This window comes from Meles meles, chromosome 5, assembly GCF_922984935.1.
Source record: "Meles meles chromosome 5, mMelMel3.1 paternal haplotype, whole genome shotgun sequence".
NCBI classification, from domain to species: domain Eukaryota; kingdom Metazoa; phylum Chordata; class Mammalia; order Carnivora; family Mustelidae; genus Meles; species Meles meles.
Genome location: NC_060070.1, coordinates 153,312,673 through 153,337,314, shown reverse-complemented (window position 1 = coordinate 153,337,314; position 24,642 = coordinate 153,312,673). Strand labels below are relative to the sequence as shown.

The 24,642-nt window shown below is 43.3% G+C and overlaps 1 protein-coding gene across 1 annotated transcript; it reads right to left on the bottom strand.

The window, feature by feature from the left end:
* Window positions 1–166: 166 nt before the first annotated feature.
* On the bottom strand, window positions 167–16,851 carry ZKSCAN8 (zinc finger with KRAB and SCAN domains 8). The gene is made up of 6 exons (XM_046004865.1): window positions 16,666–16,851; window positions 9,961–10,481; window positions 9,213–9,351; window positions 6,997–7,088; window positions 6,569–6,692; window positions 167–6,044 (listed from the first exon to the last, which is right to left on the bottom strand). Exons 2-6 carry the CDS (start codon window positions 10,375–10,377, stop codon window positions 5,083–5,085), a joined length of 1,734 nt encoding a protein of 577 aa, XP_045860821.1. The 5' UTR covers window positions 10,378–10,481; window positions 16,666–16,851; the 3' UTR covers window positions 167–5,082.
* Between the last annotated feature and the right edge of the window lie 7,791 nt (window positions 16,852–24,642).

Here is a 24,642-nt window from a genome sequence, read left to right as displayed (position 1 = left end):
GCCACCCAGGTGCCCCTGAAGTTGATTTTTTTAGTCTTAGTCTGAGGAATAGGCAGTTATAGATGTACTACAGAAACAGATGTACGTACAAAGTGGTAAGAGAGACATATAACCTTGAAAACAGCTTAAAAATTTCTGTAGAGAACTCCATAAATAATCCACACAATGATTTGACAAGCATTTATTAAACACCTACTGTGTGCTCAGCACTGTACTAGGCACTAGGGGGTGCAGAGATACAAATGTAAAAGTCATTATTCCTGCCCTCAAGGAGCTTACAATTTAATTTTGGAAATAAATACAAATGTGAACTACAATACAGAGTGCTAGAAAATAATTACAAAGCAACATATTAGTAGTGCATGGACCACAGTACAAACTCAAAGGATAAGTGCTGAGGCAGCACAGAACAAGGGGGGTCTCAGTGTGAGGAGAAGTCAGGGAGCGCTCACTCAGAAGGTACAAAGAAGCCAGGCTTGAAGGGAATGATGAACAAGAGCTGGGGCCAAAAACAATCTCAACAAAAGACACTGCATGAGAAAGGCACAGAGGCAAGGGCTTGTAAGACAACAGTGTGAACCAGATGAGTCGAGGTGAATATGCCAGAAAATGAGGCAGAGGCAGATTAAGCATGAAGGGCAAAATAATGGTAGAACTTGGAACACCAGTGCTCTGGTAAGAATTATCTGCCCAGTGTTCTGGACTAAAAATGGATTCTGAGGAGAATCAGCTTAGAAGCATGGGGAGGGGGATCTTGAAAGCAATGAAATCTTGAAGTTTCTTGAAACTTCTCGAAATCTTGGAAGAACGAAATTACAATCACCTGGGCATCAGAATATATGGATGTGCAGATGCTACAAGGCGATGGGAGAAATGTGAAAGATCCAGCCTCACGGAGAAAACGAAGAACTGGAATGTGGAGTGGAGAGCAGAAAAAGACAAAGACAACACTAAGATGGTGATAAGAAATAGGAAAGACAGGGCACCTGGCTGCCTCAGTCAGTACAGCACAGGACACGATATCGCGGTCGTGAGTTTGAGCCCCACAATGGGCAACCACTTTTTAAGTAGTTAAAAAGAACAAACAGACATACATGAAGGCAGTGAGTCTATTCAGGATAAAGAAGCTAAGCAATAATGCCTATTTAAAAGGAAAATGGGAGCTGGGGGATAAACATGATGAGGTCTGTTTTCAAATACCAAGTTCTGTAGGTATCTGCCCCACAGGGTGGAAAATATTAAGTTACTGAAATGAAATACAGAAGATTAAGTGTAAACAATCAAAATAGATAAGTACAAGTGAATACAGAAAAGATACTGGATAAAATCAAGACACGAGGGTTATTTTCTGTGGAGAGGAGAAATAAGACCAATAAAGAAAAGCTAGAAATTGGGGAAAATGATCAAAAAGGACCCCACAGGCCAAAGGAGAGAATTCCTGGGTTGCAGGGTAAACTAAGAATGTGAAATATAGATCAAGGAGGACAAGAACTCAGAAAAGGCATTGATATTTATCCATGGGACACTTAAGTGGAACACAGTACAAAAGCCAGTAAGAAGTTTCAAGGGTATAGTAATGAGAAAATGGGGTTGAGCGATGGATGGTACATTTGAAAAACTGTGAGTGATAGAAGAAAAACAGAATGGCAGTTGGACATGGACAGTGAGTGGAAGGTTTTCTCCACTTCACGCTGTAGGTAAATTTTACTGTCATCCCAAATGACCATATGCCTGGCCTGGCATGGCACATGGATATTTCATTTCCCTCCACAATTCTAGTTCCCTGGGGCAGTTTAGGGAGAAATATACTTGAATCTGTACATTACTGCTTAATATTCTGAGTTACTCTTTTAAACATGTTTTATGTGTACCATTTAACTTTCTAGTACTAACCATCAAAAGTATCAATCAAAATAACATTTTTCAACCAATTTTCCAGTAATTGCAATGGATCTGTACTGTACGATACTCTACATTCCCTTCCCCAGTAGCTCTTATGGTCAGGGATACCGAATTTTCAGATGGCTGGCCAGGGTCAGGGTGTTCATGAGAGACATGGTAGCAAAGTGGTCAACAGCACAGGCTCGAGAATCTGACCCTGTAGGGCAGAATCCCTGCTCTGTCACTTCCCAGCTCTATAACCTAGGTCTACTCACTCACCCTTCTAAGCCTATTTCCTCATCTGTAAAATGTGGGATATACTATCTATCAGAACCATGAGAAATGCTTAGCATATGGCTTGGCACACTGTAAGTGCTTAATAAATGTCAGCTATTACTATTTAGAGGCGCAGGACCAAGAGTAAAGCTAACTGCTCTGTATGGGAATCACCCACCACATTCTAGCGCTGCCATCTTGCTCAATGGCAGAAATCTTTGAAACCTAAGACACGTCTTCTAGGACTAAGTTGAATGGCTGCAGAATTACAGAAGAACCACTTTATCATGCTGGGCCCTAAAATGTGATCATGATGGGAGAAGAAAGTATTGGTGAACAGCTCATCTCAGATTAAGAGCATAAAAATAGAATCTGCGGGATATAAAGGAACTTAGCACACACACATCACTCAGTCAGGAGCTCAAGATAAGGTCATAAAGATGGATCGAAAACATTCCAGTACAAAGACTGAGAAGTGGAGACCAAGAATGGACTTCTGCGCGTGCCCCCAAAGAAACAACAGCCTTTTCTACCTTCTTACACTATGCAGCCATTTCTCTATGTGGGCTAAACCAACCTTGATAGTTCCTTCAAGTCACAGTCTTTCCTTATTCATCCCAGCATCACACTAATCTTTCTAGGCATATTTTCTTTTCTCTGAATTCCTGCCAGATGCTCAGTAATTATAGATTTAAGTAGCATGACTACACATTACTGTGAGTAGAGAGATGTTAGCTGGTATGCTTACAGGCATTTCAGTATATTGTTCTGAGAGCTTTTACCGGAACAGAAGACAAGTGCTCCTCGGAACTACGTGGGAGGACTGTGTGGATGCGTGCACATATTATCCCTCTGACGATGCACCCTTCCTAAACAGTATCTGCACACGGGCAGCACTGGCAGAACTGGTATCTTACAGAGGGTAAAGGCACAATTGAAGCAGAGAGCAAGGATCTAGAAACCACCAGATTTGTTTCTGGTTTCTTGAATTTTCAAGTACAAGGGAATGAGGAATGGAATTCCCTTCAAGTGCAAGGGAACCTATAGCCAAAAGAAAAAGAAAAAGGAGAATAAGAAAACAAAGGATAACGGAAAGCACTGTTCTGAGAAAGTTAACAAAGGAAGCCACGATAACAAAGGACAGATGGGTATCACTCACTCAGTGAAACAGGGGTGATGTTCTTAGTGATCAGGGTGGGCCACAGTGGGTCAGAGAAGGGGTTTAATAGAGAAGGAATTCATGATCCAAAAGGCAGACCTTTATGATGAAAGATTTTATGACCTTTTGAAAAACATCAATACATGTTAGTAAGTGTTGTTCCTGTTTAGAACAGTCAGTGTGAAGTCATGTAACTTCTCTTGGCATGCATCGTGCATCCTATTCTGAATAGGATTAGTGGAATCAATTCCAATTCTGAAAGCTGATTTGGGAAAAAAGCCAAAAGTTAACTCCAGTCCAAATGTGATGAACAAGAGGGTAATGGTAAAAAATGAGACATTACTCAGGGGTCCAAGTCTTCCAAATATCTGGAGGAGCGGGAGCGCTACCGAACTAAGCAGAAGTGCCGAATGTAAAGGACAAACCATGTCTGGATGCATAGATTCTGGTGTGTTATTTAACCCAACCTTGTCACTTTACCCAATATCCTTTGGTACACTGAAAGCCTCCAAGAAAGATAGTGCTTGGTGAAGATGAGTTAAGATACTGTGTCCGCTGGAGTACACATGGAGTCCACCAGAATTCAGAAGACGAGGAGCTGTGAGGGGAAGTATTCGACAGATCGCCACGCGGACACACAGTGCTAATGGCAAGAAACAGATGGAGAATGAAGGGTGAGGGGCTAAGGCCGTCTGACGAGGTGGGAGCAGGATGATGACAGGAGTGACAGACCGCCCTGTCAGGGGTTTGTGCAGACTGGTAAAACCTGAGAGGGCAGTACTGTAAAGGGCCAGGCGAGCTGTGTGTACATTCTTTGTAAGGATGTTTAGGTCTTTTTCAAGCACCTCTGTCTCTCCTTTCTCCCACGTGATGCAGTAACTAGGGTGGTGTCACCCCTCTGTGCACCACAGTGCAGCGTGGGAAGGTGGAAAGGAGAGCCACAAGTCAGCAAAAGGTGCAACCAGCCGGGCTCAAGAGCAGCCAGGCTGAGTCTCCACTCACCTCTTTCTCTGCTTCATTCCCACAACCATCACCTCCTTTGCTGACACACGTACGGGGGCTGGGGGTGGTGAAGGATATGTACGGATGCTCAGTGACTCACTGGAGTCAGGGAAGGTGAGATATGAAGGAAAATGCTGCAGTGCTGTTAAAAATATAGCGTTCTGAGTTTGCGTGGGTACACGGTTTTCCCCTATCAGGAACATCAGAATAAAACAAAATGCACACTTACGCATAAATACATTAAGTGTCTGTAAAAATTTCCCTAGAACTAGGTTCTTAGGAAGCTAAATACAAAATAAATTTCACACAGAGGCTGCTTCGAACTCTAAAGTGGCTTCTCAGATCAGATTTGCAGCACGAGTGCACCTCGGGGAGGTAAATGGGGGAAGGGGTCACAGGAGATGGGAAGAAGCAGAGGAGCCAGGAGTAGCCTCTCTCAAAACCTACAACCACTCCGAGAAAGACAAAATTAAGTGCCTCCAAGACAAGCAACTTGCTCTAATGCTATTTTGTTTCTAAAGGACACATTAGGCCATCAGGAGCTCCACTCCCTCAGACCTCCCTGGACAGTCAAGCTAACCCACCTCATCAAGGCACTGGCCCAGACTACTGAAGAGCTACTCTAATCCGCCACCACGATCCGTTCTGACCCTGTTGAGGTTGCAGTGATGACAAACTTTCTTTTTACTACACGGAAAGAGCCCTCACCAGCATGTGGTTTCTCTAATGTGGAATAATGCCCAAACTACGACTGTGCTTTGTTCCTAAACTCCTATGGATTCAGATTTTTCTCCACTGTGGATTCTCTGATGCCGAATGAGACTTGACCTCTGAATAAAGGCTTTCCCACACTCATTACACTGATAGGGCTTCTCCCCTGTGTGAATTCTCAGATGCTGTATGAGGCCCGTGTTCCCATTGAAAGCTTTCCCACATTCTTTACATTTATAGGGTCTTTCTCCAGTGTGGATTCTCTGATGTTCAATAAGGCCTGACTTCTGACTGAAGGCCCTCCCACACTCATTGCATTTGTAGGGTTTTTCCCCAGTGTGGCTTCTCTGATGGCCAATAAGATGTGAGCTCCGCCTGAAGGTTTTCCCACACTCATCACACTCATAGGGTTTCTCCCCAGTGTGGATTCTCTGATGTCCAATGAGGTGAGAGCTATGACTGAAAGCTTTCCCACACTCATTACATTCATAGGGTCTCTCCCCACTGTGGATTCTCTGGTGCAGAATAAGACCCGCACTCTGACTGAAAGCCTTCCCACACTGATTGCACTGATATGGCTTCTCCCCAGTATGGATTCTCTGGTGCAGGATCAGGCCTGTGTTTTGACTGAAGGCTTTACCACACTCCTTACAGTGATAGCGCTTTACTTTGTTGTGGATATCCTGATGGGAAAGAAGGGCTGACCTGTAACTGAAGGCTTTCCCGCACACATTACATTGATACGGTTTCTCCCCAGTGTGGATTCTCCAGTGGCGAACAAGGCCTGAGCTCTGAGCAAAGCTCTTCCCACATTCATCACATTTATGTCGTCTCTCCTGGGTGGGATTTCCCCGCTGCCTCTCTAATCTGCCCAGAACATCTTGGGCTTCTCCATGCTCAAGACCCCCGATAACATCCCCGTTGCATTTGGCAGCTGTCTCTCCATGTGGTTGGATTCCAGCAGATATTACCTGTTTCGAAGATAATTCCCTGTTCTCATTCCTGGTCTCACCACCTGAAATTAAAATGTGGGAAACATCAAGCCAGTGTCACTTTCTATTCTCTCTGTTATAAAGGAAATCGAACATCAGGGAAATATACATGGAAAACTGGCAGGACACACAAAGCTGCCACCTGCCTCCAAACGCTGTCACAATACAGAAGGAGACGAAAGCAGGGTCAAACACAAGTACCACAGGCCAAATGGGGAAGAAGTGCCAGGAACGAAGGGGGGTTTGAGGGGACAGAAATGGAAAAAAGCCGCAGTCACTGAAAGGGTGGAGCACAACGAGCTTAACAGGGTGAAATCCAGGTAAAGATTTCATGGGACTGGGAGCAGAAGCAGTGAGTCCCACTGCACAGAATAATAGCCAAGGTACATTCTGGCTCAGAGAGCTGAAGTCCACTTTATAGCGCTGTTTCTCTCTGTTAGTTCCTGAGTTTGAACTCAACAATGTCTTTCAGAAAGCTCACAACTACCATCACATAACAAAGAAACAAAACACCTTAACTGATAACAATAACCAGCGCTCTCCTTACCCAGGGAGAACATGTTTCGGTAATTCTCTGGCCTATTATCTCTACTGGGATCCTTCTGGGATGGATCAAGAAGCCACTCCTCTCGAATTAGGGACACAGCCATGTCTTCGATCTTCTCTAAAGTCTGAAACAAAACAAAATCCCCATGTGGGACTGGCACTGTTCCATAGCGCCAGCCCAGAGCATGGGAGATCCACCGGGGTTGGAGAGGATCAAGAGGTGGGAACGTACCATGTAAAGGGATCTCCAGAAGCTGGGAAGAGTAGGGAAATGCACCAGATTTACTGGGGTTAGGGAAAATCGAGAAACATGCAAAAAGAATTTGCGGCAATTCCTGGTCAGTACTGGTAGAGTCTAGACAGAAGGCAGATGCCGCCCACGCTGTCAAGCAGAGCTACCGGGTTTCAGGGAGAAGGGGTACAACTCACCTGGAACCCTGCTGTGAGAAGTGTTGCTGTCATCTCCTGGTCTCCAGGACTTCCCTTCTGGGAAGGGGTAGGACTCTGAGAAGTAGAGAGGGCTAAGAGAGGAGAAAGGAGCTGAGTGAGACCAGCCCTGTCCCACAGCTGCGGCAGCCAGCCCTAACCCATTCCAAAGATGCCCGTATTTCAGAACATGTGCTTGTCACAGATTTTGCACATAAAATGCTGAAGTGCCCCGGGCTGGCTCAGTAGGAGCATGCAGGTCTGCATCTCAGGGCCGTAAGCTGAAATCCCATGCTAGGTACAGAGGTTCCTTAAATAAACTTTTAAAAAAAATCTTAAAAAAATATAAAATAGAATGTTTATATCTTGGGCTCTGGGTCTACACCTATGGCTGCACACAAGACAGAACTTTGATGTCCCACTCAGCCTGAAGTTACATGTCAAAAATAGAGTACTGGTTTACTTTTTTAAATTTTTATTATTTTTTAAATTTATTTTATTTGTGAGAGAGAGAGCAAGAGCAGGGGGAAGAGGGAGAAGCAGACTCCCCGCTGAACAGAGAGCCGATCCCAGGACCCTGAGATCATGACCCGACCTGAAGGCAGATGCTTAACTGACTGAGCCGCCCAGGTGCCCCTGACTACTGGTTTCCTAACAGGAACTGCTTTAGAGTTTCTTCTCTATCACCAAAGCTACTTTCTATCCTTGTGCCTCTGTACAGTGTTTCTTCAGGTTCTGATCTCATTGGCAAATGGAATATGAGAACCAATTTATCTCTGTTAACTCTATTACCTTTCTGCAATGTCTACCATGACTGCCGCTATCTGCTTCCTACAGACGTCCGACATTGCAATACCAAAATTAACAGACTACTGCGTCTTGGGCAATAAGCTTTAGAACTTTAGACAACACCCATATACTAACTCGAATATTAAAAATCAGTTTACATGGAACAAACTACTATAAATCACATAAATGAAAAAAAGAAAAAGGAATGCGGAGCAAGTATGAAAGGAGACTAGAACATCATGTTCTGCAAGAAGGCAAGAAGTTCTCAAAAAATGTTGGGGAAATTTCAAAAGGATGGAGGAGCCAGACTGAAGGGGTCTCCTCTGACCAAATCTGAGACAATTTAAGCATCAAAATAAAGACGGTGACAAAATAAAGACAGATATAGGTATTTATTTCTGGAATAAAATTAAGACCTTATGAGTCCATACTAACTAATTAATGAATAAAATAAAATAGGGAGGAGGAAACACTCTCTATTACAACACATAAATGCAGAAGGCATGACACAGAAAATCATCATTTTGTAAGTCTTAGTAATCACTGATTCATTTGAGCAGCATCAATGAAAATTAAACTTGTGTTTTAGCAACAAAAGTTTGATGAGGACCAGATACTTAAACATACTCAAGAGTATCTTTCCACAAATTACTTACTAATTATAAAGGGAAAAAATAGTAACTTTACAGTGATTAACCTAGCAAGAATAATTTTAACCAAGTCACTAAAGATACCAACACGAGTAACAGGACAAATTCCTGTGGTATGGCGGCAAAGACGACAACGGCCCTGCCAGGATGCTCCAGTCACACACATGCAACTGGAATTTACGTGTAAGCAAACATCACACAAACCCAAACTGCAGCCACTCTATAAAATAACAGACCAGTATTCATCAAGAACGTGAAAGTCATGAAAGGCAAAGAAAGGCTGAGGAACTATTCCAAATTAAAGTTGTCTAAAGAGGCACAGTAACTGCCTGCAAAAGGTAATCTAGGACTGGACTCCAGAAGACCATTACTGGGACGACTGGCAACAGAAATATGAGCTGTGGACCCGATTAGTACTGGATCAGCATTATATCTCCTAACTGTGATGCATTTATTGTGGCTATCCAAGACAATGTTTTAGTGTGAAAGCAGTTACAAAGAAAGTGGCATGACTCCAGCAAAACCTCAAAAACGCCTATGTTGTTACTACACTGGGATAAAGAAATGTGTGAAGATATAAAAATCCCCGAGTTCTCTTTAATTTGTTCATGAATTTACCAACGGGACCGACAGTCTGTCTTTGAAGCCTAGATAAACATTCAAATCCAGAACTTAGGACTGGTCTGTAAACAAGAAATTTCACTTCCTGGTTCTCTAGGAACTCAACAGGCACTTTCTTTTCTACTCCTCCCTCCTCGTCTATGAAATCTGGCCCCTCACCTCTCTCTTGAAGCCCTTGGGGCACTGGAGATTTGTGCTGGGTTGCCACAGATAGGAGCGGAGCATCTGGAAGCTCTGGTGCAGACTCTGAATGCACCACCTCTTCCCAGAGTCCATGTCCATGTGCACGGGCTGGGACCTGAGGACAATGGGACAGCTGCATTACAAGAAATTCCTTCATGAAAGAAAGCGAACAACATTATGAGGACCAAGAGCACAACTATAGGGCTATGTGCTTGTTAAAAGGAAGAAGAATTTCGTCTACTTCCTAGGGCAGCGAGAACACAAACTTATCAGTTAGCACCGAAAGGCATCATTTCTGCTGATGCCCTTCCTGCCTTTTGCACTTGCAAGGTATGGGAAGAGTGATAAATGGAAACTTAAAGCAGGGCTATTAGATAGAAAAATCTTTTGGTAACACCAAGGAAACCTGAGGTCTGGTCTCAGATCTGCCTTTATGAGCGCCCAGAGAAATTCAAGTAATTGAAGTTCTCTGTGTACCAGTTTCCCACCTGGCAAACAGAACAATCATAGTTGCAAGGATGTTATGAGGATAAAATATGTACACACAGCCTTCGCAAAAATAAAAAGAACTCTACAGATACAAGCCATGCTGTGCTAGAGCTGCGTCCATCCTCCTGCAACGGAAATGGGACACCCGGCATTTATTCTCCCGCTGCGGTGCTCACGTCCCTCCAGGCCACTTCCAGACCTCCCAGTTCTAGCGCGCACGCCTCCTTTTACTTACCGGCCGTCCTAATATGTCAATCTGCCTTTCCAAATCCTCCAGTAGGGTCACCACCTCCTCTCCGTTCTCCAGCTGATGTTCCTTCACCAGCGTCTGGAGCTCCTCAGGCAGGATGGTCAGGAACTGCTCTAGCACGAGCAACTCCAAGATCTGCTCCTTGGTGTTCAAATCTGGCCTTAGCCACTGATGGCAAAGTGCACGGAGTTGGATCAGAGCTTCTCGGGGTCCTAATGTCTCCTGGTAGCATAACTTCCTGAAGCGCAGGCGGAACAGCTCTTGGCCGGGAGGATTATTTTCATGCAGACTAGATGCCTGGTCCCAGCCATGATCTTCCTCTACCTTGACGATGACAAGGTCTTCCTCAGGAGCTTGGTCAGATGGGAATGGGGCTAATGACTTTCTTGATTCTGCTGCCATTTAGGGCTGGAGAAGCTCAGGAGGCTCGTCCCCACTACCTTCTTTATCTTCTCAAGAACCTTCCAAGGAGCTCTTCAGTAAGGGCAATACTTGGGGTAGAGAAACTGCCAAACGATATTAAAGCGAGACAAATTTACCAAGACACCTTAACCAGCTCCTTACCACAGCATGTCCCTCATGGCTCAGTCATTTAAGTGATCCTCTCCGCTGTTCCAGAAGTAACTCCTTACCTCCTTAGCTTTCTGCCACACCAAACACCCATCTGGGCAATATTCCCTTCCTTCTTTGCTTCCTCTCTTCGGGGATGTGGAATACAGCAAAGTCAGGAAACCATGCACACTGGGCCTAACTGAAGATCTGCACTTAACCTCAGCTGGTCCTCAAGTGATGCTGATGAACTTTCAGCATTTGCTACACCAGCGATACCATTTCCACCCATTTCAGCTCTCAACTTAGCCCTCACACTCAACAGGAGACGAATCTCTGTATAATCTAGCTCAGGGTATTGTCCAGAACCGTCCTAACACCATAGGCTCTTTTCCACTTAAGTCATTGTCCTACCGTGCTCTCCATCCTCCCTCCTGTCTCAAGGCTAACTACTTCCACTGTGGACCTTATCTCCCTCTACAACTCTCTTTGGAGCACTGGTCCTGCCTCTCCAAGGAACCTAAATGCCCTAACACACCTGTGACCCAAAAGTCTAGTCCCACACACTAATGACCTTCCAGTGTTTTATAAATAAAAGCATATAGTAGGTAGTCTTTTGAGTCCGGCATCTTTCACTTAGCATAATACGTATGAGGTCATCAATGCTATAGAATGTACCAGTTTATTCCTTATATGGATGTATGTTCATCCATTCTGACTTGAGAGATAACCTCAAGACATTTTCAAGTTTTGATTACAAGCAAAGCCACTATGAGTATCTACTATGAGTTTTTGTGTGAACATGTTTTCATTTCACCCGGGTAAATATCTAAAAGTAAAACTGCTGGGTCATATAGTAGGCATATGTGTAACTTTATAAGAAACTGCAAAACTGTTTTCTAAAGTGGCTGTAACACTTTGCATTTCACCATCAGTATGTGAGAACTGCTGTTGCTTCATATCCTGACAAGCATTTGGTATTGTTTTATTTTTAACTTTAGGTATCTGAGTGTGTAATGGTATCTCACTATGGTTTTAATCTGCATCTTCCTTCTGACCAATAATGCCATCCGTAGATCTCTGGTGAAGTGTCTGCTCAAAACTTTTGCCTGTTTTCAAATTAGTTCTCTTTTGAGTCTGAGGATTCCTTACATATTCTGGATACAAGGCCTTTATAAGATATATGATTTGGAAGTATTTCCTCCTCTTCATACCTTCAACAGTGCCTTTCGAAGAACAGAAATTCGTAACTTTTTGAAGTCAAACTGGTCAATTTTTTTCTTTTAGGGATTGTGCTTTTGGGGTCATATCTAAGAAACCTTTGCTTAATCCATGGTCACAAAGATTTCCTCCTGTTTCCTTCTAAAAGTTTTATAGCTTTAAGTTTTACCTTAGGTCTATGATCCATTTTGAGGGTTTTTTTGGAGGTTTGCTTTTTTTTTTTTAAAGGTTTTATTTATTCATTTGACAGACAGAAATCAGAAGTAGGTGGAGAGGCAGACAGAGAGAGGAGGAAGCAGGCTCCCTGCCGAGCAGAGAGCCCAATGTGGGGCTCAATCTCAGGACCCTGGGATCATGACCCGAGCTGAAGGCAGAGGCTTTAACCCACTGAGCCACCCAGGTGCCCCTTGGGGTTTGCTTTTTTAAGTAAAATCTACACCCAGCCTGAGGATCAAACTCATGATCCCGAGATCAAGAGACACACACTCCACCTGCAGAGTATGAGTCAGGCAGGCGCCCCAAATTCTGAGTTAATTCTTACATAGACAGAGTTTGAAGTGTGAACAGCACACAGATACCGGATTGTTCCAGCACCATTTGCAGAAAAGATTACTCTTACCCACTGAATTATCTTTGCCCATCTTTGTCAAAAATCAATTAGTCATGTAGGTGTGGATCTATTTCTGGAATCTCTGTTCTGTTCCACTGACCTACACCTTTATCCTTTCACCAAACCAAAGCTGTCTTGATTACTGTGGCTTTCAAAAATCTTGAAATCAAGTATTAAAGTCCTTCAACTTTATTGTGTATTTTCAAAATTGTCTTAATTTTTTTTAAAGATTTTATTTATTTGACAGAGAGACATGGCGAGAGATGGAACACAAGCAGGGGGAGTGGGAGAGAGAGAAGCAGGCCTCTCGCTGAGAAGAGAGCCTGATGTGGGGCCAGATCCCAGGACCCTGGGATCATGACCCGAGCTGAAGGCAGCCACTCAAAGACTGAGCCACCTAGGCGCCCATTTTCATTCTTCTAATTCCATTGACTTCTGATATAAATTCCTACAAAAAGAAATCCTGGACTAGGATTTGCGCTGAATCTATAGCTCACTGACATTTTAATCTCCATTCTGTAAACACAGTCTGTCTCTCCATTTATTGAAGTCTTCTCTGATTGCTTTTGTTAGTGTACAGACTACATATTCTTAAAGGATGAAATAAAATGTTTTCTCCTTTAATATCCTTTCTTGGAGTGCCTGGCTGGCTCAGTTGGAAGAGCATGTGACTCTCGATGTCAGGTCTGTGAGTTCATGCACGATAATGGGCATAGAGCTTACTTAAAAAAAAAAAAAAAGGAAAAAAAAATCAAGTAAAATCCTTTCTTGATGACTCCAATTGGAATGGACTACCCTCCTCCCCTAACTTGTTGCACAAATGTTTATCCTTTTACTTTATTTGTGATGGTCAAGTGATTTTTATTTTAGGAATATGTTAATACAAAATTGGAAAATGTATTCTCTCACTCATCATATTCATAGAATTCATAACTTGTTTTTTTAATGTTACTTTTCTTGTAGTTACGTATTATTAGTTGCAAGAAGTTTTGACTTCCTAACTTAATTGTATATTCCCAATGAGTACAGATCTGTATCTTTTATTTTACTGATAAAATGGAAGAACATGCAAAAGCTATTATTTACAATACCTAACACAGAATATATCTGTATTTGCTGAAAAGCAAGGTTTAGATATGAACCTGGAGGTCCAAAGCGTTCACTAATAGGGTCCTATTTCTTTGTGGGATATGTCCTATGGCCTTTATCTTTGGTAACAGACATCACCTCTCACCGGCACTTACAGTGGTTAAGTGGTCTTCCTGCCTTTTGGTTATTCTTTTATCCCATTAGTGTTCCACACTGCTGCCTGCTGTGAGTTGAACTGCGTCCTCCCAACAGATTACGCTGAGGTCCTAACCCCTGATTCCTGTGAATGTCACCTTATTTATAAGTAGGGTCTTTGCAGATGTAATCAGGTTAAGATGAGGTTATACTAGAGTAGAGAAGGGCTTTATACAGTATGACTGGTATACTTTTAGGAAGAGAAGAGACACAGAGATTGAGACATACAAAGAGAAGGCCATGTGAACACAGACACAGAAGAAAGCTATGTGACTACAGAGGCAGAGATCAGGAGTTAGGCAGGCACAAGCCAAGAAATGCCAGTAACAATCAGAAGCTAGAAGAGTGTAGCTCTACCAACCCCTTGAATTTGGACTTTTGGCATCCATTAACTGTGAGAGAATAGATTTCTGCTGTGTTAAGCCACTCAACTTGTGATACTTTGTTATAGTTATGTTACCCTATGAAATTAATACTATGCTAGAGAGACTGTTTTAACAAATAGGTAATACAACTCATGACTTTAAAATCTTTCAGCAAAGAACCCAACTCTTCAGCCCAATACCCAAGCCCCTTTATGGTATGTATACCTGCCTACCTTTATCTCCTATAAGCCTACCTTCATATAGCTTTTTCCAAATGTGCCTTTCTTTCCTTTTTTAAAGGATTTTATTTATTTTTTAAATTTTATTTATTTATTTGACAGACAGAGATCACAAATAGGCAGAGAGAGAGGAAGGGAAGCAGGCTGACACAGAGAGAGAGATCACTAGTAGCCAGAGAGGCGGGGTAGGGGGGGTGGCTGGGGGAGAGGAAGCAGGCTCCCTGCTGAGAAGAGAGCCCAATGCGGGGTTCGATCCCAGGACCCTGAGATCATGACCCCAGCTGAAGGCAGAGGCTTAACCCACTGAACCACCCAGGCGTCCCCCTTACATCCTCTTTTAAGAATACCAGGTCAAGGGGCGCCTGGGTGGCTCAGTCAGTTAAGCATGGGACTCTTGGTTTCGGCTCAAGTCTTAATCTCTGGGTGGTGAGATGGAGCCTGGGGAGGGCTCTGCACTCAGCACGGAGTCTGCCTGAGATTCTCTCCCTCTGTCCCTCCTCCCTGAGCTCGCTCACTCTCTCAAATAAATAAACAGGGGCACCTGGGTGCCCAGTCAGTTGAACATCTGCCTTCAGCTCAGGATCCTGTGATCACAGGAGTCCCCTTCTCTCTCTCCCTGTGTCCCTCCCCCCTGCTTGTATGCGAGCACATGTACAATCTCTCTCAAATAAATAAATAAAATCTTTATAAATAAGTAAATCTCTTTTTAAAAATACCTAGTCAAGTTTATTTATTTAGGAAGTTAAACTAGTCAATCTGTAAAGACTTCTAATCTCAAATGCTATAATCCTGTCAACTACCAAAGGTACAACTCAGATTTTATTTCACTATTATTTTTTTAAACATTATTTTGTCAGCGTTTTGGGTGGGGTGAAACGATTTATTTCAGAGAGAGAGAAAGCAGGGGAAGAGGGAGAGAATCTCAAGCAGTCTCCCTGCTGAGCTCAATCATGGGGTTCCATCTTGGGACCCTGAGATGACCTGAGCCCAAATCAAGAGTCAGAAGCTTGGGACATATGGGTGGCTCAGTCAGTTAAGCATTTGCTTTCGGCTCAGGTCATGATCCCAGGGTCCTGGGATCCAGTCTGCATTCAGCTCCCTGCTCAGTGGGGAGGCTGCTTCTCCCTCTGCCTGCTGCTCCCCTTACTTGTGGGCTCTCTCTCTCTGGCAAATAAATTAATTAAAGCTTAAAAAAAAAAAAAAAAGATTCTGCAGCTTACCCTACTGAGCCACCCAGATGCCCCAGAACTCATTTTTTTTTTTAAGACTTTATTTATTTGTGTGACAGACAGAGATCACAAGTAGGCAGAGAGGCAGGCAGAGAGAGAGGAGGAAGCAGGCTCCCCGCTGAGCAGGGAGCCCGATGCGGGGCTCGATCCCAGCACCCTGGGATCATGACCTGAGCTGAAGACAGAGGCTTTAACCCCCTGGGCCACCCAGGTGCCCCCAGAACTCATATTTTAAAGCATTATTTTTTTAAGAGGTGAGAAGAATATTTCCTTCCTTCGGACTAAGTCAGTTTACTTTGGGAAGTCTGGGAACTGAATATAAAATAAAACGAGAAAGAGATTTTTCAGGCTTTAAAGGTCAAGAAAAAATAAGTGGAGCAAAAACTGCTTTAGAGTTATCTCCAACGGCAGAAGCCGGTTTTAATACCGACCACATGTCACACCACCCACAGCACTAATTCAAAACACTTAGGCATCTGTTAAATCAACGATTACTGCATAAATACTCTTAACTGGACCAAACGACAGAAATCTGGATTGTTCTTAGAACGGAAGCGGCAGTCTTCGTGTTGCCTGACAGAATGACTCGTGCGCGGGATGGGGCTCCTGCAGAAGAGCTCCCAGGCGTCCACTTCAGCGACCCTTGATAAACGAGCTAAGTGTTTCGAGTAAGGCCGTATTCCAGACGTGAAAAATGTGTCTTCTGTACAAATACCGGGGCAACACACCACCATTTTCTGAATACACCACAAAGAGCAGAGTAACAGCAAAAATACGTTTCCAAGGATAATTAGGGTTTCCAAAAGCAAAATATTGAGGCAAAAAAAGGGGGGGGGGTAGGTGGGGATCGTACTGTGAAGGAAATGCAAATCACTGCGAAGTAAAACCAATTCAGACGGTGGACGCGGCCGGAAAAGATAACGTGCGGGCGGTTTCCCGTTTTCAGACAGGTAACATCACGAAAAGAGGGGCGGGATGAAGAAAGAGACCCCCCAGGATAGGGTCCCTGTCAGAGAGTCTGGGGCCGCGCGGCCTAGCCTGCGCCCGCAGGGGACCAGCCCCCGAGCCCCCTGCAGCCCCGGGCGCCCCCAGCGTCTGGGCCCCTCCCCAGACCCTCAGGTCCGTCCCCAGCGGCGGCCTCGTCTGCCACAAAGCGCTCCCCTCCTCCACCTGGAGCCCGAGCCGTTACTCACCGCGAGCAACAGGGGCGGCCCGGGGCGGGGAAGGGGGGCTGCAGAGGACCCACGGACCCGGAGGAGCGGCAGGGAGGAACCCGGGAGAAAGCTGCAACCGGACCAGGGCCCTCCGGCCCGTAACTTCCAAACCGCGGAGGAACGACATCGACCAACGCGCATCTTGTCTCGAGGCACTTCCGGAAGCTCTCTAGGAACCCGGGAGGTCTGGAAGCTCTATGGTCGGCCGGCGGAGCGCTTCGGCTCGCCTGCGCCTGCGCGCCGCTCGGTCGCGGGTGGGAGGGTGAAGGTCCGCGTATGCTCGGGTCCTGCAAGCCCTTAGAGACCTGCCGGCTGCTTGAGGAATTCCTGCCCGCCACAGTGCATAGCCTTTGGGTTCCCCTTTGGCACCGAGTACATCTTAGAGTGTCATGTTCAAAAAATCATGGTGATTGAGTATAAATTCCCGACGAATCTTCACAGGCGTCCGGCCGTTTCCTAGCGGGCTGAACTGTCATCTCACAAAACCTGCTTCGCAGATGAGCGTCTGAAATGCTCGGTTTGCGAGGGACGCTTCACTAGGAGACCCTAGTTCTCACGCCACAAAGTTAGGGAAGCAGATCTACGTTCACATCCGCGTTCATTCTCTCGTTGCCTGAAAGAAGCCCGTCTCAGCAGGTTACTGAGGACTGCGGCCAGGGAGACAGTGGTTCAGGCTGCTCCGAGGAACTGCTCCCGAGCGAGCTCCCTTACAGGGGATATTGTGCAGACACGGGAAGTTCTTGACTCTCCAGATTCTTGACTCAACGTATAATCTGCTCGGTTGTAAAAGTTAAGATTTACTGATTTCCACAGAGACATAAATCTTAATGTACACGTCAGGAATTCCTCAAGCAACTGGCAGGTCTCTAAGGGTTTGCAGGACCCGAGCCTACGCCGACCTTAATGGTGCATGATGCTTCTAGCATATTTGATTGTTCAAAACTAGCGCCTGCGGGCCTGTGCGTTACTGGTTTTCCCGTTCTTCCTGTTTGGGGATCTCCTTGAGGTCACTGGGGATGATCACAGAAGGCTGACATGAGCTCCTGCTGCAGTTAGTGCACACTTCATATATCCGTTGTATGAAAGTTTTAACTGTTCAGACTAAATAGGATTTGGGGGGCGGGGATTGAAGAAAATGTCTTATTTGTGTTGTTTTGCGCCCCCTCCTCCACTTTTATTCCTTCGCCACCTTTCCTAGCTGCCCACTTATTTTCTCAGATGTCCTTCCAATTTTCACCTTAATTTTCCCTCTTTTTCTGTTCCTGCTGATAGCTGATGTGGAGAACAAAAGCAAAAGAAAAAAAAATTAAACTTCCTTACAACTTATAGCCCATTGACAAGTGCCTGAGATGGGTAGAGTGACCTTCCTCTAGGAGCTTAGCTGCCACAATGTTAATACTTTGCTAGCAGCAAAAGACAGCCTTAGCTTGACATTAGCCTGACTTCCAGGAACCTATAAAAAATCCTTTGGAAACTTCCTTCCTCTCTATCCCCTAAAATACATGTCAGCAATCATACCCCAAGCATAGGGCCCACTGATTCACATCTGAAGGGTCTCATGACTAAGGATTTAGATAAACAGTAATGAAATACCTTTCCTAACAATAGCAAACCCCTCTACGTCCTGGAAACCCTGCTTCCAAACTTCCTCAGAGGGGCACCTGGGTGGCTCATTGGTAAAGGGTCTGCCTTTGGCTCAGGTCATGATCCAGGGTCCTGGGATCAAGTTCCACTTCAGGATCCCTGCCTAGCAGGGGAGTCTGCTCCGCGCCCACCCCCCCCCCCAGGCTCATGCTCTCTCTCTCTCTTTTCTAAATAAATAAATAAATAAAATCTTAAAAAAAAAAGATTTAAAAAATTTTTAAAATTTTTTAAATTAAAAAAAGATTTTTAAATAAAATCTTTTTTAAAAAAAGATTTTAAAAAATATTTTATTTATTTGACAGAGACAGTGAGAGAGTGAACACAAGCAGGGGGAATGAGAGAGGGAGAAGCAGGTTTTCCACTGAGGAGGGAGCCCAAAGTGGGGGTCTATCCCAGGACCCGGGGATCATGACCTGAGCTGAAGGCAGATGCTTAATGACTGAGCCACCTAGCCGCCCCTCAAATAAATAAATAAAATCTTAAAAAACAAAACAAAACAAAATTCCTTAGAGACTTACGCTATCCCTAACCCCCTTCCAACTTGAAAGTATATAATGGGTCACTCCTCGGGACCCCATGACCTCATGACCAAAGACATTTCAAGAATTCTTTATTGACTGTTCATTCCCAAACCCCAAAATTTTCACATCAATAGTGTTTCTATCTAGTTCCCAACCCAAACTCGAAAATATTTTGTCCACCCATCAGGACCAAATCTCAGTAGTTTTGATCTGTTTTTAGGTTTTTAAATCCAATCATTACAATGAAACAAATAACACTAAACACCGAGAAGTTACAGTGTTTCCAGACTCCCTCAAAACACTTATCTTTGCTCCTTATTTTATAGCTCTTGCTTCCCAGACGGGATGGTAACTGGACATAGCTGGCAACAGATTAGAAATCTGCCCTCAGTTTCTTTTTTTTCATTAAAAAATAATTTTAAAAAACCCACAAAGTTATAGGGGCACCTGGGTGGCTCAGTGGGATAAAGCCTCTGCCTTTGGCTCAGGTCATGATCCCAGGGTCCTGGGATCGAGCCCCGCATCGGGCTCTCTGCTCAGCGGGGAGCCTGCTTCCCCCTTTCTCCCTGCCTGCTTGTGATCTCTGTCTGTCAAATAAATAAATACAATCTTAGAAAAAATAAATAAATAAAAACCAAAGTTATACACATAGGTAGTTTAGAAGTAAAATAGTGTCATGACCAAAGGAAAGATTTCTCAAAAGGCACTAATGATAACAGATAAAATTGCTAAATTTGACTTCATCAAGATTTAAATCTGCTGCTCAATAAAAAACACCTTAAAGAAAGTGAAAAGAGAAGCTACAGACTGGAAAATATTTGGACTATGTATTTCTGATAACAGGTATGTAGAATATGTAAAGAACACTCACAACTCAATCATAAGAAGGCAAACCAACATAAGGAGGCAGAAGAGGTGAACACATACTTTACAAAAGAAAATATTTGAATGACCATTGGCCATAAAAAGCACATGAAAAAGTACTCAATATCATATAAGGAAATATAACATTAAAATCACAAAAAGACATTAAAACCACTACATATCCATTAGAATGGCTAAAATTAAAATGACTGATGGGGCGCCTGGGTGGCTAAGTGGGTTAAAGCCTCTGCCTTCAGCTTGGGTCATGATCCCAGGGTCCTGGGATAGAGCCCTGCATCGGGCTCTCTGCTCAGCAGGGAGCCTGCTTCCTCCCCTCTCTCTGCCTGCCTCTCTGCCTAGTTGTGATCTCTGTCAAATGGGTAAATAAAATCTTTTAAAAAATTAAATTAAATTAAAATGACGGACAGCACCCAGTGCTGGTGATTATATGAAGCAACTGGAACTCTTATTCACGGCTAGTGTGAATGTAAAACGGTATGCTAGTTTCAACAACTGGGAATTTTTAATGAAGTTAAATAATGCCTGCATTATGTCCCAGCAATCTCACTTCTAGGCATTTACCTAAGAGATATGAAAACGTAAGTCCACAGCACCTCTATTTGTAATAGGCCCAAACGGGAAAAACCCACATGTTCAACAGGAGAATAGAGAATCAAATAGTGTTATATTCCTACAATGTATACTACTCAGAAATAAAAAGAAGCTACTGATAGATGAATAATGTGAATGAATGTTAAAAATATTATGTTGGGGCGCATGGTTGGCTTAGTTGGTAGAACGTGTGACTCTTGATATTGGGGTGGTGATTCCAAGCTCCAGATTGGGTGTAGAGATTACTAAAAAAATTTTTTTAAAATATTAAGTTAAGAGGAGTCTGGGTGACTCAGTCAGTTAAGTGCCTGCCTTCGGCTCAGGCCCTGGGATCCGGACCTACATTGGGCTCCCTGCCCAGCGGGCACTCTGCTTCTCCCTCTCCCTCTGCCCTTCCCTCCCATTCGTGCTCACTTTCTCTTTCTCTCTCAAGTGAATAAAAGAAATATTATGTTGAGTAAACGTAGCCTCATTTGAACATATGTTTAAGGAAAGTAAGTATGTAAGTATGTATGTAAGTAAAAGTAATCTGTGCTGACAGAAGGCAAAAAACTTGCATTGGGATTATGGTTACGTGATTGCATACATATGTGAAAACTGAGCTGCACACCTGACTTGTGCAGTTTACTAATAAAAATAAAATTTTAAAAAGTTAATAAAATTAGGGGTGCCCGGCTGGCTCAATCTGTAGAACACGTGACTCTTCATCTCAGGTTGGTGCGTTCAATCCCCATGTTGGGCATAGAGCCTACCGAAAAAAAGAAATTAATAAAATTAAATAGTACTCTCAGTTTTATGATGTGAAAAACACCAGGCCTCACTCCTCTGTTCCCTACTGATATCTACTCCCCAGAGACAGTCATCTTAACTTGTTCCTCTTGCTTTTCATATTAACCTCCATATTTATAATGTACTAACATTTCTTGACTTTTCATGGATAGATATTCTATAATATGTACTGACTTCCTACTATGGAAAATAGAATTTACTTTTTTATGCCTCTACCAGAACTAGCCACACCAGGGATTAGAAGGCACATAAACTTCCCGAGTTGTTAGGTCTGACAACAATAGCAGCCCTGCCAAGGCACAAAATTATTAGACTCTGCCCAGCGGGAAGTCTGCTTCTCCCTTTGACACCCCACCCATGCGCTCGTGCTCTCTCTCTCTTTCTCTCATTATCTCTCAAATAAATAAATAAAATCTTTTTAAAAATTCAATTATGCATGCAAACACCACAGGATCTTATTAACAGTATCATCAATTTCCAATGTATGCCATCTTTTTTCTTTTTTAAAGATTTTATTTATTTATTTGACAGACAGAGATCACAAGTAGGCAGAGAGGCAGGCAGAGAGAGAGGAGGAAGCAGGCTCCCTGCCAAGAAGAGAGCCCGATGCGGGGACCCTGGGATCATGACCTGAGCCAAAGGCAGATGCTTTAACCCACTGAGCCACCCAGGCGCCCCCAATGTATGCCATCTTGAGAGGCTTCCTTGATTTACCCAGATGAAATGCAGAGTGTAAAGTAAAAATCTTCAGAGTCAGCAGATTTCTCCTTTGAAAGTTTGCTCTTTTCCATGACCATAATCATCATTCTCAGTTCTAGTTCTCTCACACCTAAATGACTGCAGCCCTGAGATAGTCTTCATACCTCTAGTCCCTCTCAGATATGGTCATAGATTCATGTTCCTTAATTATCATTATCAATCCCCCAATCCCTGACCACTCTCACTAAAACAACTTTAAACTTCTTTGTCTTTTGTTTTTTATTATATTTTGAAAGATTTAAGTAACAAAATATAATAAAAATTAGAATCTACATGTATATGAAGTAAAAAAAAAAAAAAAAGCTGACATCTGTACCTCCAAATGCCATTACCTGGAATGTTGGGAGACAATTCTCCAAGGATTTCTTCTGACAAATTTTCTTTTAGATTGTCTTTTCAAAGTTGTAACTCCTTTTGGATCAGATCTACTTCCCGACCAGGATAATAAAGAGAATGCCTCATTCTGGGACAGGATTGGGCAGCGACTGGGTTTTCCCAAGCTTGGGGTTCCTCTGCTAGGATGCAAACCCAATGTGTGAGCAGCATGCACCTGGGCCCCTCCACTTCCTCCCTGTGGGCTGAGCACAAGGGAAACATGAAGGGCCTGAGTTTGTGTCATTAAATAAAATCCTTTGTTTCTGTCACAGGAGTCTAGTGACTTCTACCAGGGTCCATAAATCTGGCATGTGAAATTGTTAGCTTGCAAATACTGCAGAGTTTCTACAATTCTTTTTTTTTTAAATAAACATATAATGTATTTTTATCCCCAGGGGTACAGGTCTGTGAATCGCCAGGTTTACACACTTCACAGCACTCACCATAGCACAAACCCTCCCCAATGTCCATAACCCCACTCCCCCTCTACCAACCCCCAACCCTCCAGCAACCTTCAGTTTGTTTTGTGAGATTAAGAGTCACTTATGGTTTGTCTCCCTCCCAATCCCATCTTGTTTCATTTATTCTTCTCCTACTCACCTAACCCCCCATGTTGCATCTCCACATCCTCATATCAGGGAGATCATATGATAGTTGTCTTTCTCCGATTGACTTATTTCACTAAGCATGATACCCTCTAGTTCCATCCACGTCATCGTAAATGGCAAGATTTCATTTCTTTTGATGGCTGCATAGTATTCCATTGTGTATCTATACCACATCTTCTTTATCCATTCATCTGTTGATGGACATCTAGGTTCTTTCCATAGTTTGGCGATTGTAGACATTGCTGCTATAAACATTTGGGTGCACGTGCCCCTTCGGATCACTATGTTTGTATCTTTAGGGTAAATACCCAGTAGTGCGATTGCTGGGTCATAGGGTAGTTCTATTTTCAACATTTTGAGGAACCTCCATGCTGTTTTCCAGAGTGGTTGCACCAGCTTGCATTCCCACCAACAGTGTAGGAGGGTTCCCCTTTCTCCGCACCCTCGCCAGCATCTGTCATTTCCTGACTTGTTAATTTTAGCCATTCTGACTCGTGTGAGGTGATATCTCATTGTGGTTTTGATTTGTATTTCCCTGATGCCAAGTGATGTGGAGCACTTTTTAATGTGTCTGTTGGCCATCTGGATGTCTTCTTTGCAGAAATGTCTGTTCATGTCCTCTGCCTATTTCTTGATTGGATTATTTGTTCTTTGGGTGTTGAGTTTGCTAAGTTCCTTATAGATTTTGGATACTAGCCCTTTATCTGATATGTCGTTTGCAAATATCTTCTCCCATTCTGTCAGTTGTCTTTTGGTTTTGTGAACTGTTTCCTTTGCTGTGCAAAAGCTTTTGATCTTGATGAAATCCCAATAGTTCATTTTTGCCCTTGCTTCCCTTGCCTTTGGTGATATTCCTAAGAAGATGTTGCTGCGGCTGAGGTCAAAGAGGCTGCTGCCTTTGTTCCCCTCAAGGATTTTGATGGATTCCTTTCTCACATTGAAGTCCTTCATCCATTTTGAGTCTATTTTCATGTGTGGTGTAAGGAACTGGTCCAATTTCATTTTTCTGCATGTGGCTGTCCAATTTTCCCAGCAGCATTTATTGAAGAGGCTGTCATTTTTCCATTGGACCTTCTTTCCTGCTTTGTCGAAGATTAGTTGACCATAGAGTTGAGGGTCTATATATGGGCTCTCTATTCTGTTCCATGGATCTATGTGTCTGTTTTTGTGCCAGTACCATGCTGTCTTGATGATGACAGCTTTGTAATAGAGCTTGAAGTCCGGAATTGTGATGCCACCAACTTTGGCTTTCTTTTTCAATATTCCTTTGGCTATTCGAGGTCTTTTCTCATTCCATATAAATTTTAGGATTATTTGTTCCATTTCTTTGAAAAAAAAAAAAAGGATGGTATTTTGATAGGGATTGCATTAAATGTGTAGATTGCTTTAGGTAGCATAGACATTTTCACAATATTTATTCTTCCAGTCCATGAGCATGGAACATTTTTCCGTTTCTTTGTGTCTTCCTCAATTTCTTTCATGAGTACTTTACAGTTTTCTGCGTATAGATTCTTAGCCTCTTTGGTTAGGTTTATTCCTAGGTTTCTTATAGTTTTGTGTGCAGTTGTAAATGGGATTGACTCCTTAATTTCTCTTTCTTCTGTCTTTTGTTGGTGTAGAGAAATGCAACTGATTTCTATACATTGATTTTATATCCGGACACTTTACTGAATTCCTGTACAAGTTCTAGCAGTTTGGGAGTGGAGTCTTTTGGGTTTTCCACATATAGTATCATATCATCTGCGAAGAGTGATAGTTTGACTTCTTCTTTGCCGATTTGGATG